Raw genomic sequence first — 13049 nt, forward strand, 5'->3', positions numbered from 1 at the left:
CCTTGACATGCTTTCAAACTGCTAGGTTGGCAGGAGCAGGGACCGAGCAATGGGAGCTCACCCCGTCACGGGGATTCAAACTGCCGACCTTCTGACCGGCAAGTCCTAGGCTCTGTGGTTTAACCCACAGCGCTAACCGCGTCCCTGCTTTTTATGTAGGATTGTCTTAAATTGCAGTAATTGTCCTATATGCTTATGATTTGTTATTAGCTGTTTTGAGCAACTAGGAAAAACAGGTGGTGAGAAGGACCCAAAACTTTAAACGGGAAACAGCACATCGTCACTTTAAAAAAAGTCACCTTGTGCCCCACAGTCACAGCACGTGTCATTCCCAGGCATCCTCTGTACATCAGAGATGATTTCCTTTGTCAGTTCTTGGACAATGTTGTTTTCTCCTGTGTTGTCATCGCCTTTGAATGCATTATTTAAAGCTTCTTCTTTACTGTTCTGCAGCACCGATATCCAGCTTGAAAAACAAAACACAACAAATCCCATTTCTCTGTTCAACTGGTAAAAATGCACTACTGTCCTCCAGAGAAAAAAGTTTAAAGGAAGGCAGACAAGGCTTACAATGCTGAGCTTAGCTCTCACTTACAGTCACAGGGAGGAGGCAAACGAGAGTCGACTCAAAACTTCAGGGCGGGCTACATGACCCCACTGTCACAGAGGAGGCTAAAAGAAAAACTCCCACTGGAGTTTAAGGGCCGTGATAGGTGTGTGGTTTTTAATGCTAAGGAAAGGAATTCTGGCTAGGGTTGAAAATCTCCACAATCGGAAATTTGGTGGCGCTGGTGGAAGGCATTTGTTTCCTAAACATTAAAATTCCATGGTTCCACATTTATTTGCATTGCTGCCTGTAGAGCCAATATGGTACCCGTCAGATGTTGTTGGACCAACAAAGCCAAGGGTCAGGGATGATGAGAATAGTAATCCAATGACATCTGGATGGGACCACATTGACTATCTCTGCTGTAGATGGAAAGTTTAGTCTTCCTAGCCTGTCTAAATAATGGCTAGAATTAAGGATTATCTTTCTCCACAGTAGAGAAGCAGTTGTTTTAACTGTAGTTGTTTAGACTGTAGACACCACTATCATGAGCAAGTGAAACCACAAAGAAAACAACAAAAACCACTATTGATGCAACTTACATTTGACAGTCCTGTTCATCCTCTGCTTGGAAATGATACGTTCGGTCATCTACAGGAAGATAAAATGTTTCTAGTGTCGACTCCCAGAAATGTTTGGATAGTTCATCTCATCATAACAGTCATGACCATTTCTGAAACTCATGTACTAGATACTGGTGGTTGTTACTGGAGTTAAATTAACCGGGCAATACATTACCCGGGGTTAAAATCACCCATATATGCAGATGATGCAAGTAGGATTAAGCGGCAGGCTCACGTATAACTTCCCTGCTGATATGGTTGCTTATTTGATCAGACCAAAGACCACCAACAGAAAAGTTATTGCAAATGTTTGCTCAGAGCTAGTGTAGCAATGCAGGGGTTAATACAATGACACCATCAGCAACTGTTGGTTGTGTAACTATTTTCCATCCATCCTATTTCCCTAATGTACCTGGAATGTGAGTGCTCTTGCCCAGATGGGGGAAGTCTTCCTACATTTTTTTAAAAAAAATGCTCAAAATAATGACATGCATTATTGTGGGCTTTCTGAAAGCATTTTGCTGTCCACTGTTGGAAACAGGATGCTGGGACTGATGAACCTGATCTAGTAAGGACTTTATGTTCATTTTACATTTTTACAGCGCAAGTTCCTCCTGACTCACTTCCACCAGTTTCTTTCCTCCACCTTCCAACCATGGCAATACAAGGAGATGTTTTATTTTTCTTTCTAGAACCCTGATAGTGCCCTTGCCTGCTTTTCACTTGGGCGTTTTTTTCCTTTGCCACTTTGCTTTGTAACATTTGCTCTCTATTTCCATGGTGTTGTTTGGAGAGGAGGGGGTGGAAACACCCACCGATTTAAATATTTCAAGCCAAACATGATGGTAAAAAATGCCTCAATTTAGTGCAACCACAAGTCCACAGCATGTGAAATCGGAAATAATTTTCAAACGTTTTCCCAAGGTTTCTCTCTCACGTTAAAGCAGACCTTTGAAACAACTAAGCAGACCTCTGAAAGCTATTATAAAAGACTTGTACAGTCTTACGGCTACATCTCACAGGATTGCATCATAGTGTACGTCACACCTGCTGGCTCAAGCTGAGCCTCTACTGGCTGGAAGTGCCTACATATTTCCACTTCTCCAGAAACCTCAAGTCCATGCAGTTGCGTATGTCTCTGCGTGTAGAGTGCTGGATTAAAAACAGTGTGTTTGCCATGGACCTGACTCATACATTACCAGAACAGCACAGAAGCCATTGCTTTGTGGTTGTGTGTCACGCCTTTCTAGTAACAACTGAAGAGAAGCAATCACACAGACAAGCTGATGGGCATGACCAAACAGCCGTGATTCCCATGTTGTATCCAGTTAAAATTTCTGGAATTCTACGTTGGCAGCAAAGTTGTATTTGCAAACTAATTTGTTTAGAAAGTTTGCCTTTGTAAAGAGAGAGAGATGACTTGGATCTAAAGACCCTGCTGTAGCCACTCATGCAGGTTCTTCCCCACCCAACTGGCTGGCAGCCCTCTGAGATGTGGTTCGAGAAGGTCAGGAGACTCTCAAGAGCAGCTTGTGGGGAGACGCAGGGAGACTGGAGAAACAGGAAACTCCAGTAGCCACATTTGAGTGGGAGCATCTCCCCCTCTCCCTCTTGGACATATGGATCCAAGCCCCAGTTATGAACTATATAATTTGGCACAGCTATCAACATGAGAAGCTTAGGATGGCGTAATTGTAAAAAAATATGTAGAGAAAGGATGCCTTAGGAAATCTTTGGCCTTCCATATGTTGTTGGACCATATCAACCTCATCCAGCATGGCTAACAGGGCTGATGGGAGTTGTAGTCCAACATCTGGAGGTCCCCCACCCATTGCCTTGGGAGATACGAAGTATAGAAAGGTTGCCCAGAATGTATGTAATAAGATTGGCTGCAACATAACAATTTGGTGGTCAGTGAGCAAATCAGGAAACCCCCTAGAACCAAATGAAGGACGAGGAATGTCAGAAGTATGACAGTGTTAGAAGTATGGGATTTATCGTGCACATGATCAAGTTCAGAAAGATTCCTCAAGAGAAAGGTAGCCATTTTGATCTGAATCCCAAAATCTTAAATGGGCAGAAGGTGTAGTATGACCTGTGGATATTAGCCATGTGGGGAGCTGCAAGGATCAGAGCATGTTCCTAACTAGAAAGCCAGATTTGGTGAACCTACAGAAAAAGGGGGAGACCGTGAACAGAAGAATGAATGGCTAAATGTTGTAGCCAGTTCAAGGAACAAGTGGCCTATACTGAAAGAACAGTACTAATTTTGCATCTAGAAGAAAACGAAAGAAAAGAACATCTGTATCAAAGAAAGTGGAGGCAGAATGTTGGCATATTCAAGAGAGGAAGGTGTGAGGAAGAGAATGGCACACACATACCCCAGTTTGCACAGTATGATCTTGACTTATATATCTTTTTTTCTTTCAATAAAAAATATAAAAAACCTATTATATGTATAAGATGCTACAAAACTCCCGGTTCTGAAAGAAGAAACCCCCATGATCAAGAAAAGGAATTGTTGTTAAATATTAGTTATTTATAATTACATGACCCTTCTGATAATATTTCAACAATATATTCTATAATGGCTTCATGTATGATTTTGAGATTTGGTTCTGCAGAGAAATCAGGAAAGCATACCTAAAATAACCTGAATAGGGCACCCAATGATGGCTAATACAGCAACAAAAACTGAGACATATAAACGAATAGTTTATACTGACAAACATATAAGAATGATATGTGAAATATATGAAAGGCAAAAATGTTCAAACAAATCAAGCTCTGATAGCAACATATTCCAAATGTATCAGACTGATTTTTGGAATCTCACCTTTAACTTGTTTCCCCCCCTGAAACAATATGGAGATTTTTAGAACTAACTAATAGAAAGTACCTACAACAAACCTACGTGATATGAGGTCAAAACATTTTTTCTCTTCTGGGTTTGTTTTCACTTGGCAAGTTAACAGATTGAGCTTTGCAGGAGGCCGGTTTGCCTGATTAGAGAAGAAAACAAAACAAAAAGGAATATCCCTTAGTAAAAATGCATAAAGTATAAAGACTTTCCTGTTATCATGGATTTCAAAAGGGAGAATCCTCCTGCATACAAGACACCCAAGATATGCCCATGGAAATTACCAAAATAGGCAGATATCCAGTTCTTTTGAATAAACTACAGGAAGTGGAAATGATTAGATCTAGGGCAAATTCACAGCAATCTGAACTGTAAGGAACGAGGCAAATTGCTACTTCCTGTATTACAATGGTACCTTGGTTTGCAACCGCTTTGGATTACAGCCATTTTGGATTACAACCACGTCAAACCCGTAAGTGCGTGTCCCTTCTTTTGGATTACAACCAATTTTTTTTGGGAGGTCCCAATGGCGAAAGCACATCTTGGGTTACAACCTGTTTTGCTTTACAACTGGACCTCCGGAACAGATTATGGTTGTAAGCCAAAGTACCACTGTACAATATTAAGATGTGTCTACACCTCAGAAAGATGTGAGCCTTGGGAAGCAGGTCAAGAATGGCTGGATAAATTTACTTTTGTTCTAAAGTTCCATTCAGAAATATAGTCAATGGGTACAACTCACACCACTGCCATTTATGCTTTATAAAATAATTGTGTGAGCGCTATAATTTACTCGTGAGCACATCCTCCTGCTGCAACACTTGGCCGATACAGGAAGCATCTACTTTAGTAATAAAGGTGCATTAGACTAAGTTAAAATGATTTGAACTCTTGTAAAGGATCCAAAGGACAAGGTAACATTTGGCTCTCCGACTTGTTATAGTAGGCACTAAAGACAAATAAACCATTAAGAGTTATTGACACAATTAACATTACATGCAAATATTTACCATAAAAACATAAGACAAAGCAGTTTCAAGAGATGCAGCGTGAAGAAAAACTCCTATTGACTATTGCAGTCGGACATTACACAAGAATATTAGTGGCACGTTTCATAAACAGTAAAGGCAAACAGAGATTTTTTTTCCTCATGTGTTCAACTCTTGACAACTATGGTGCGAGTAAATATTTGCAAAAACAAGGCTATGGTGGATTCCTCTTCCTAAGAATACATCTTTTCATCATGACTGGTGTCAGAACTGCCCTAGGTCCCAGCTCACAAAGGACCAACGCCAGTTCGTTGTTATATAAAACAGTCTTTATTGAAGCTCAGTTTCGCTTTCACAGCCGCGGCGCGCAGCTCTACGTCTCAAACTCTAGACCGCCGAAGCTCCGTCTGAGTCTCCTCCCCCCAGACACCAGTTTAAGACTCTAGCCTTGCTCCACCTCTTCCTTTGCTCTTTCCTTCTCTGGGTCCTCCTGTCCGCTGGGGTCTTCCCCTTCCTAGACTCTTCTGACGCTGAGTCCCCTGAGTCTTCCCCCTGCCTCCGGCGGGCTTTAGGACCTGGTTCCCAATCCGGGTTTTCTGCTGTCCCGCGCGCCTGTACATTCGAACTTGGCGCGCACGCCCAGCCGGTCACCTTCCTCCTGACCGTTACACTGCTCCTGTCACTGCTTCCCCCTTTGGGGAGGCTAGCTGGATCTGACCTCCCCTCCGTTCCCCCACTCTCCGATAGAGGCGTGGTCAGCCCTGACTCATCTTCTCTCCCTGCTGGAGGAGACGCTGGCCCTGACACATGGGACTCTTCCCCCCCGCTACGCTCTGGTGGGGAAGCTGGTCCTGATCTCCCGCTGCTGCTTTGGGAGTCCCCGCTGGCCCCTTGCTTCTGGTGCGTCCCCCCTGGGACCCCCCTTGCCCTGACCATCGGCGCCCCCTTCTGGGAATCTTCTGATTCGCTGGAGAGGCTCATGGAATCTCTCGGGTCACTATCATTCTCCCCTCCGCTGCCCTCAGATTCTTCCCCTTCGCTCTCCATTTCCTCTCTCCCCTTTGCCTCTGCTCCTGAGCCCCTGACAACTGGTTTATGAGAACATTATGGGCTGGTTTACACCAAACGATTGCATTCAGATTTTACACATGGTTAAGGCATGGGAGCAAAAACATTTAGGGCTCATCAACACTGGAGTGTAACATGGATTTGAAGCTGCTTGCGTCTCGATTTTTTGCAGCAACTGGTACTTCCCTAGGCCACAGATAAAAGAAGAATATGCAAGATAAAAATGGTATGTTATCCAACTGCAGATGGACTGGATTGCATTGTGTGGGTGGACTTCTTTTTTAAGTGTGACAATGTTTCAATGTTTCAATGTTTCTGTCGCCACATCCCGTTTCCATTTTGTTTCTATCAGTGTAAAGCAAAGGCCTGTCTGTTATCACCAGTTGTTCCTGAAGGCACATTTGCATTATTATTGTTTTTAAAACAACTCTTCTGCCTGGAATTACTCTTGCATAACCAGCTGTATTAAAAATAAAAATGACATTTGCCCTGGCAGGTACAGGAGACAGGAAAGAAAACGAGGAGGAAAAGAAGGAAAGAGGAAGAAGAAGAAGATACAGCATATATAAATGCACAGCAAAACATCAAGCATTAAAAACTTCCCAATACAGGGGCTTTAAAGAAAGTGATTCCCAATCTTTCTTTGCCTGGCTTGGAGCGACACATGTTTTTTTACATCTCTCTTGAGCAAATTTAGTATATTAGAAAACCTGTATTTTTTTTTACAAAAAAGCATTTTAAAGGTGTATGGCACAGGTAAACAGCTGTTTTCATGCCTACAGGGGAACCGTCAGATTTTCTTGCTTAGAACAACATACCTATACAGTGGTGCCTCGCAAGACGAAAAGAATCCGTTCCGCGATTCTCTTCGTCTAGCGTTTTTTTCGTCTTGCGAAGCAACCCCATTAGCGGCTAAGCAGATTAGCGCTATTAGCGATTTAGTGGCTTAGCGGCTATTAAAGGCTTAGCGGCTAAGCTGTTAAAAGGCTATTAACGGCTTAGCGGCTTTGAAGAAGGGGGGGGGAAGCGGGGGGGGAATGGCGAGACTCGCAAGACGTTTTCGTCTTGCGAAGCAAGCCCATAGGGAAATTCGTCTTGCGAAGCGCCTCCGAAACGGAAAACCCTTTCGTCTAGCGGGTTTTTCGTCTTGCGAGGCATTCGTCTTGCGGGGCACCACTGTATTTTAAATTTATTTTTTAATGACTGATTTGCACAAACCTGGCATACTGGAAAACTTGTATTACAAAAATAAAAATTGGACGGTGGGCACCTGCAGCTAAGCAAATAGCATGCATATTCACAATAGACCTCAGGTTTCGTGAACTTACAGTGAGTGAGGAAGCACTAATTGAAGGAAGTGGGCAGCAACACAGAGAGGGAAGACATCCCATTCAACACCAGCTACAAGTGCAGACAGGACATCAAGCTACATTTCGGAGGCATAAAATTGAAAGCGCTTGCGTGTGGGTGGAGATGCACAAATGCACGCACGGAAACAGCAGCCCAAGTACCCATGAATGCTGGTGAACAGAGCCTAGCCTACACCAAGGCCAGTGTGAATATATTTACACCGACAAAACACAACAAAGTGAAAATTAGCCCCATGTCTCTTTGTGAAGCGAAAAAGATAATTGAATGTTTCTCTAGAGAAATAAAAGAAGAAACTAATTAAAACAGGGCAGGCGTAACCGAGAAGAAAACAAACAATCACTGTTTTATTTTCCATTTTTAACCACAACAACAACAACAACAAAGGACAATTTAAATGACTAGGAAACGCATTTGGCCAGGGTTTCCATTGCATTTAATTAGAAACTTGACCTGAAGGGTTTTACTGAAAACAGCAGGTCAACAGACTAGGACTGTGCAGACTAACTGCTGAATTCAGCGCAGCACCATAACATTACACTACAATGACATTATAATGTTGGCACAGCAAACAGGGAAGTTGGTGCATGTAAAACATTCTTTGGCCTGGCATTTCTTCCTTTAGATTCTGGAGAATGGAAAGTTCCTATCTGATCCACTGGAACAACCTTACTCTCTTTTTAGAAACAAAGGTAATCTTCAGAATCCATCTACAGCTTTGGTATTTGAAAAGGAAGATGTGTAGCAATAATTGACAGAGACAAGAAAAAATACCAGAATCTGTTTGTATGTTAGAAGTAGCCGGGGTGAAGTGGTATGTGAGTGAGGGGTAAGGTGGGTGGCATTTATAGCACAAAATTGCTTAAGTTTTGAAAGACAACGTGATTTGGGGTGGAAGGATGACCCAAGTTAAGGATAGCAAAAACAAGGCTATCCCACATAACTAGATCAACATAATTGCACCAGAGCTAAAGTGCACATGAATAGAGGAATGCTCATCTAATGTTCTTGCAGGAGGAAGAAAAAGGACAATCTTCCTTTCTACAACATGGGAACTGGGAGGCACAATGCACACCTTAGAGAATGTGAAAGGTCAGAAAAAAATGGAACTGCCCCAGACCAAGATCAGTTCAAGAGCCAGTGTAACTCAGAACAGGAGCTAATTTGATGACCTAGAGCACAATCTCAGACCAACTATGGTCATACTAATGGAGTGGTTCTCCGCATGTGTGTTCCTTTTTACCCACTACACAGTAGCCACGCATGTACTGATACATATCTGGCATTAAAGGCAAGGCCTACCAGACGTGGGGAATAACATTTGGAAGGCCTTAACACAGCAACAATGGCAGGTGACCCAACAAAACACAGCAGAAAACAAGGAATGATGCCTTTAGTGTGAATGACCACTCCAAAATGCCAAAAGAGTAAGAGTAAGTTTAAACAGTTCTGCGAGCCACAGCAAAAGGTAGATCGGAGCTGAAAACCATAAGAAGAGCCAATCTAGTCAGTCTGTCAGAGGCCTATCCTGAAAGGGCAAGGAGCCACAGGCACATGTCCAAGGAAGAAATTCAGGGCATGCAGCCATTCTGATGATTCTTAATATGCATTAAGGCAAAGTAACCTCAATCCCTGAAATGCATCAAGCATGTAGTATCTGAGAAAAGTGCAGATTTTGCAAGTACCAGAATTTCTGCATCTGGTTAGCTGTCCTGACTGGATACTGGAGAAAAGGGCTTTTTTAAACTTGAGAGCCACACAGCTGACAAATGTGTGCTAGAATGTTCCAAGTGACAACAGGGTGGATTGCAAAGATGAAAATATGTTGAATTGTTACCCATGAACTGCTAAATTTTTCTTACTGATAGAGAACAATAAATTTCAATCGTGTTGATCTTCATTCCTGCTTGCTAGAAGGCACCAGCCAATATTTATCAGCTGGTAAAAACACAAGAGATGACAAGTGTTGCTCCTTTAGTACCTATGTGTATTGTAAGCCAACTACACGAAGTCTGTATTTTGAGACTATCTATTTCACCAGACAGAAAAAAGTCTGCACAAACTCGGGGCCATAACCAACAAAGAAGTCACTTCTAGCAGTGTCCAAGGAGAATTATCAACTATGTGCACAGCATATAAATTATTCCCATTCCTGCTGTAAAGATGGTATTCCCAGAAAAGTATAGAAGGCCCTAATACAATTAAATTTACAGTGAAAGAAAGAAGAATTAATTTAGATCTTGGGAGAAGAGTACTTACAATCAGATCAAAAGACAGTCCATCTATCAACCCTGTCTATGTTTGAACGAACTGTATCCACTCTGGCACATGAGATTTTCAAAAAACCAACCCTGAATTCGAAAGGAATTTGGACTGCAACCCCAAACTTTTAGTTTTTACTTTGCAAAACATATTTAAAATCCATCTAGTGCTGGAAATTGGGGGCCACTTCACCTGCAACAACTATTTTATACAGAAAATGTTATTGTGTAAAAAGAATATGAAAAAACCATATCCATATTTAGTTTCCTACACATAAGTTGTACAAGGCTGCAACTTAAACTCAGTGAGACTTTTTCAGGGTTGACATGCATAGGGTTGTGCTGTAAGTATTGGAAATAAGTCCTAGGTAAAGCAGTTTTGAAAAGTCAGTGGCTCAATCAAGATAAACCTTCACACTCACACCATGGTTTGGAAACCAAACTGCAGTTTCACATACTCTCCCCCTCCCCTTTTTACGTGTGGCGCTCTCTACAGTTTCCTGTGAAACACAAACCTCAGCTTGTTGGTACACCCAAATTAGCAAGCTAACACATGCTTCAAAAACAGAATTAGAAACCATCATTTGAAGCGGCAGAGTTGATTCTGGCTGGGAGAACAAGTGCTAATTATAGTTGGCCAATTTGGAATTTACGGCAAGCAATGGTTAGTGATAAACAGGAAACCGATGTCAGCAAAGCCATGTGCAAGGGAAAGGAAATGAGAATGTGTTAAGAAAAAAGTTTGTTCATAACCCCCCCCCCCCAAAAAAAAAGATATGGTTTTGAAGCTCATCAGAAATAAGCCAGTATGAAATGAGAACAAAGGGGGGAAGTATAGAGAGGTAACTGTCTTGGAAAAGGTAGAAAGCAGGGTTGCCATAATTTGAAGAGCAAAAAAAGGAAAATTTCTACTTTTAACTATGGATCGCTATGGTGACTCTAACCATTAAAAAGAGGACATATGGCAAAGTACAGCTGTGCAGAAATGTTAAAGGCAAAGAGAAAACAGTAAAATAATCGTCTTTCACTGCTTCTTTCCCATTTTAGGTATCAGGCAGAGTTGTGAAAAATAGTTTAGTTTAAAAATAATTTTAGTTATTTTTAAGAAATAAGAATAGTTTAAAAATAAATAAGTATTTTTTAAAAATTAAACAAAAGTTTTAAATATATATCTCTCATTCTGTTTTTTTGAAAAACAGCTGTTCTTTAAACAACATTGTCTAAATGATAACTGAACATAATAATACAAACATCATAAAATCTAATTCCATGACCTTCTGTCTCACACACTGTTGGTTGCATTTCTACATGGAAGAAGAAACTGAGGCTAAAACGTATATCTTTTGAGGCCAAGCATTACAAATATTACACAGTAGGTCACGCGATGAATCTATTATTATACAGACTATGAATATTTAGACAGTCACACAGCGCAGCTATTAGCTTTCCATGCCACGCTGAGGAATGGGCAGCTTCAAAATGACATTAGATAAATGAATGAAGAATAATATTTCTTAATGGCTGCTATTCACAGTGGATATTTATTATCACCAGCATTAGGAGGAAGAATGCCTCTGAATATCAGTGGCTGGAAGGCAAACAGAGGAGAGGGCTGTTGTATGCGTGTCCTGTTTGTGGGCTCCCCAGAGGTATCTGGCTTGCCATGGTGAGAACAAGATTCAAGCCCCATGTTAGGACAAAAAAATTCATGCATTGCAGAGGGTTGGACTAGATGACCGTCATGGTCCCATCCAACTCTACAATTCTCTGATTCTAAGATGCTAGACCAGATGGGGCCATTGGTCTGATCCAACAAGGCCCTTCTTGTGTTCTTATGTAACCTGTCTGCCCAGCAAATACCAGTCCTTGCTTATGACACGTTTTCAGACTTAAATGACCTTCTTAACATCCTTAGAGGTGTACAGAAAAAGCCAAACAGGTTTTTTGTTTTATTTAAAACTGGTACCTTAAGGAGATACAAATTCTATAGTACAAAAGGCATATTATTTATTTAATTTTTTCAATTTCTATACCGCTTTATATTTTTATTTTGTTTCCTCAACTAATTTAAAGATTACATGGCAAAATAATAATAATAATAATAATAATAATAATAATAATAATAATAATAATAATAAACCATCCCATCCTAACACCGGCCTAAAAAGTTCGAATTAACAGCTTTCATTCTAGCTGAGATGGGTAAGGGCCACAGGTCAGTAGGAGAGAATCTGCTTTGCACGCAAAAGGTCCCAAGGTTCAATCGCCAAATAGGGCTGGGAGAGATCCTGCCCCAAACCCCAGAAAGCCACTGTCAGTCTGGGTAGAAAATATGGCCCAACGGTCTGACTCAGTATTAAGCAGCTCCCTGTGTCTCTAGACCCAATCACTTACTTTAAAAACAGCAAGAACGCTACACTTAAAAGGATTCCTCTTAGAAGAAGAAGAAGAAGAGTTTGGATTTGATATCCCACCTTTCACTCCCCTTCAGGAGTCTCAAAGCGGCTAACATTCTCCTTTCCCTTCCTCCCCCACAACAAACCCTCTGTGAGGTGAGTGGGGCTGAGAGACTTCAAGAAGTGTGACTGGCCCAAGGTCACCCAGCAGCTGCATGTGGAGGAGCGGTGAAGCGAACCGGGTTCACCAGATTACGAGACTACCGCTCTTAACCACTACACCACACTGGCTCCCAAACTGGCTTACACACTGACTTACAAACATGATGCCATAATAGCAGATTATTTTCCAGAGCATGTCACTTATACTTTCCTCATCCATCTGCCCAGAACAAGAGCTCATTATTTTTAACAACATAGTAAAACATTTGGTTGTTTTCATAACCCAGCATCAGGCACGGTAACAAATGAGTGGGCATGTATTTAATTCTCATAGCAATTTGGCCAAGTTGTTGCTTTTTCAAAAAGTTAAATGATCTCAATGAACATGCTCAGTTAAGGAATCTGGCTGATACTGTAACTATAAATACAGAGGCAGCCTAATTTGGCTTTCCCCCCCTATTAGCAACAGGCTGTGTGCATAGAGTACTATAAACAAATACTTACTGTACCATGGGAAATTGTAAGGAAACCATTTTTAACCGTGCACTTCCTCTTCTGCCACACTTTTCTGATTCTGTTTATTTTTTAAAGAAAAGAGAGAGAGAAGGAGATCTAAATTTTGGTATGACTCGTATTGTTGCAAAAGACTGCCAAGCTCTTTTTCTAACTTTTCTTTCAAAGCTACATACAGTGGTACCTCGGGTTAAGTACTTCATTCGTTCCGGAGGTCTGTTCTTAACCTGAAACTGTTCTTAACCTGAAGCACCACTTTAGC

General features: G+C 41.4%; 1 protein-coding gene across 6 annotated transcripts in view; it reads right to left on the reverse strand.

Moving 5' to 3' along the window:
- Positions 1-13049, reverse strand: part of ASAP2 (ArfGAP with SH3 domain, ankyrin repeat and PH domain 2) — a 94476-nt gene that overhangs the window by 24954 nt on the left and 56473 nt on the right. For all 6 annotated transcript variants that reach the window (XM_077926353.1, XM_077926354.1, XM_028722501.2 and 3 more), the window contains 4 exons: positions 12779-12848; positions 4085-4172; positions 1150-1198; positions 300-466 (listed from right to left, as the gene is read on the reverse strand). In XM_077926353.1, coding sequence (XP_077782479.1) covers positions 300-466; positions 1150-1198; positions 4085-4172; positions 12779-12848 — 374 coding nt within the window. The remainder of the gene's footprint in view (positions 1-299; positions 467-1149; positions 1199-4084; positions 4173-12778; positions 12849-13049) is intronic.

The sequence above is a fragment of the Podarcis muralis genome, chromosome 3 (assembly GCF_964188315.1).
Source record: "Podarcis muralis chromosome 3, rPodMur119.hap1.1, whole genome shotgun sequence".
Lineage (NCBI taxonomy): Eukaryota > Metazoa > Chordata > Lepidosauria > Squamata > Lacertidae > Podarcis > Podarcis muralis.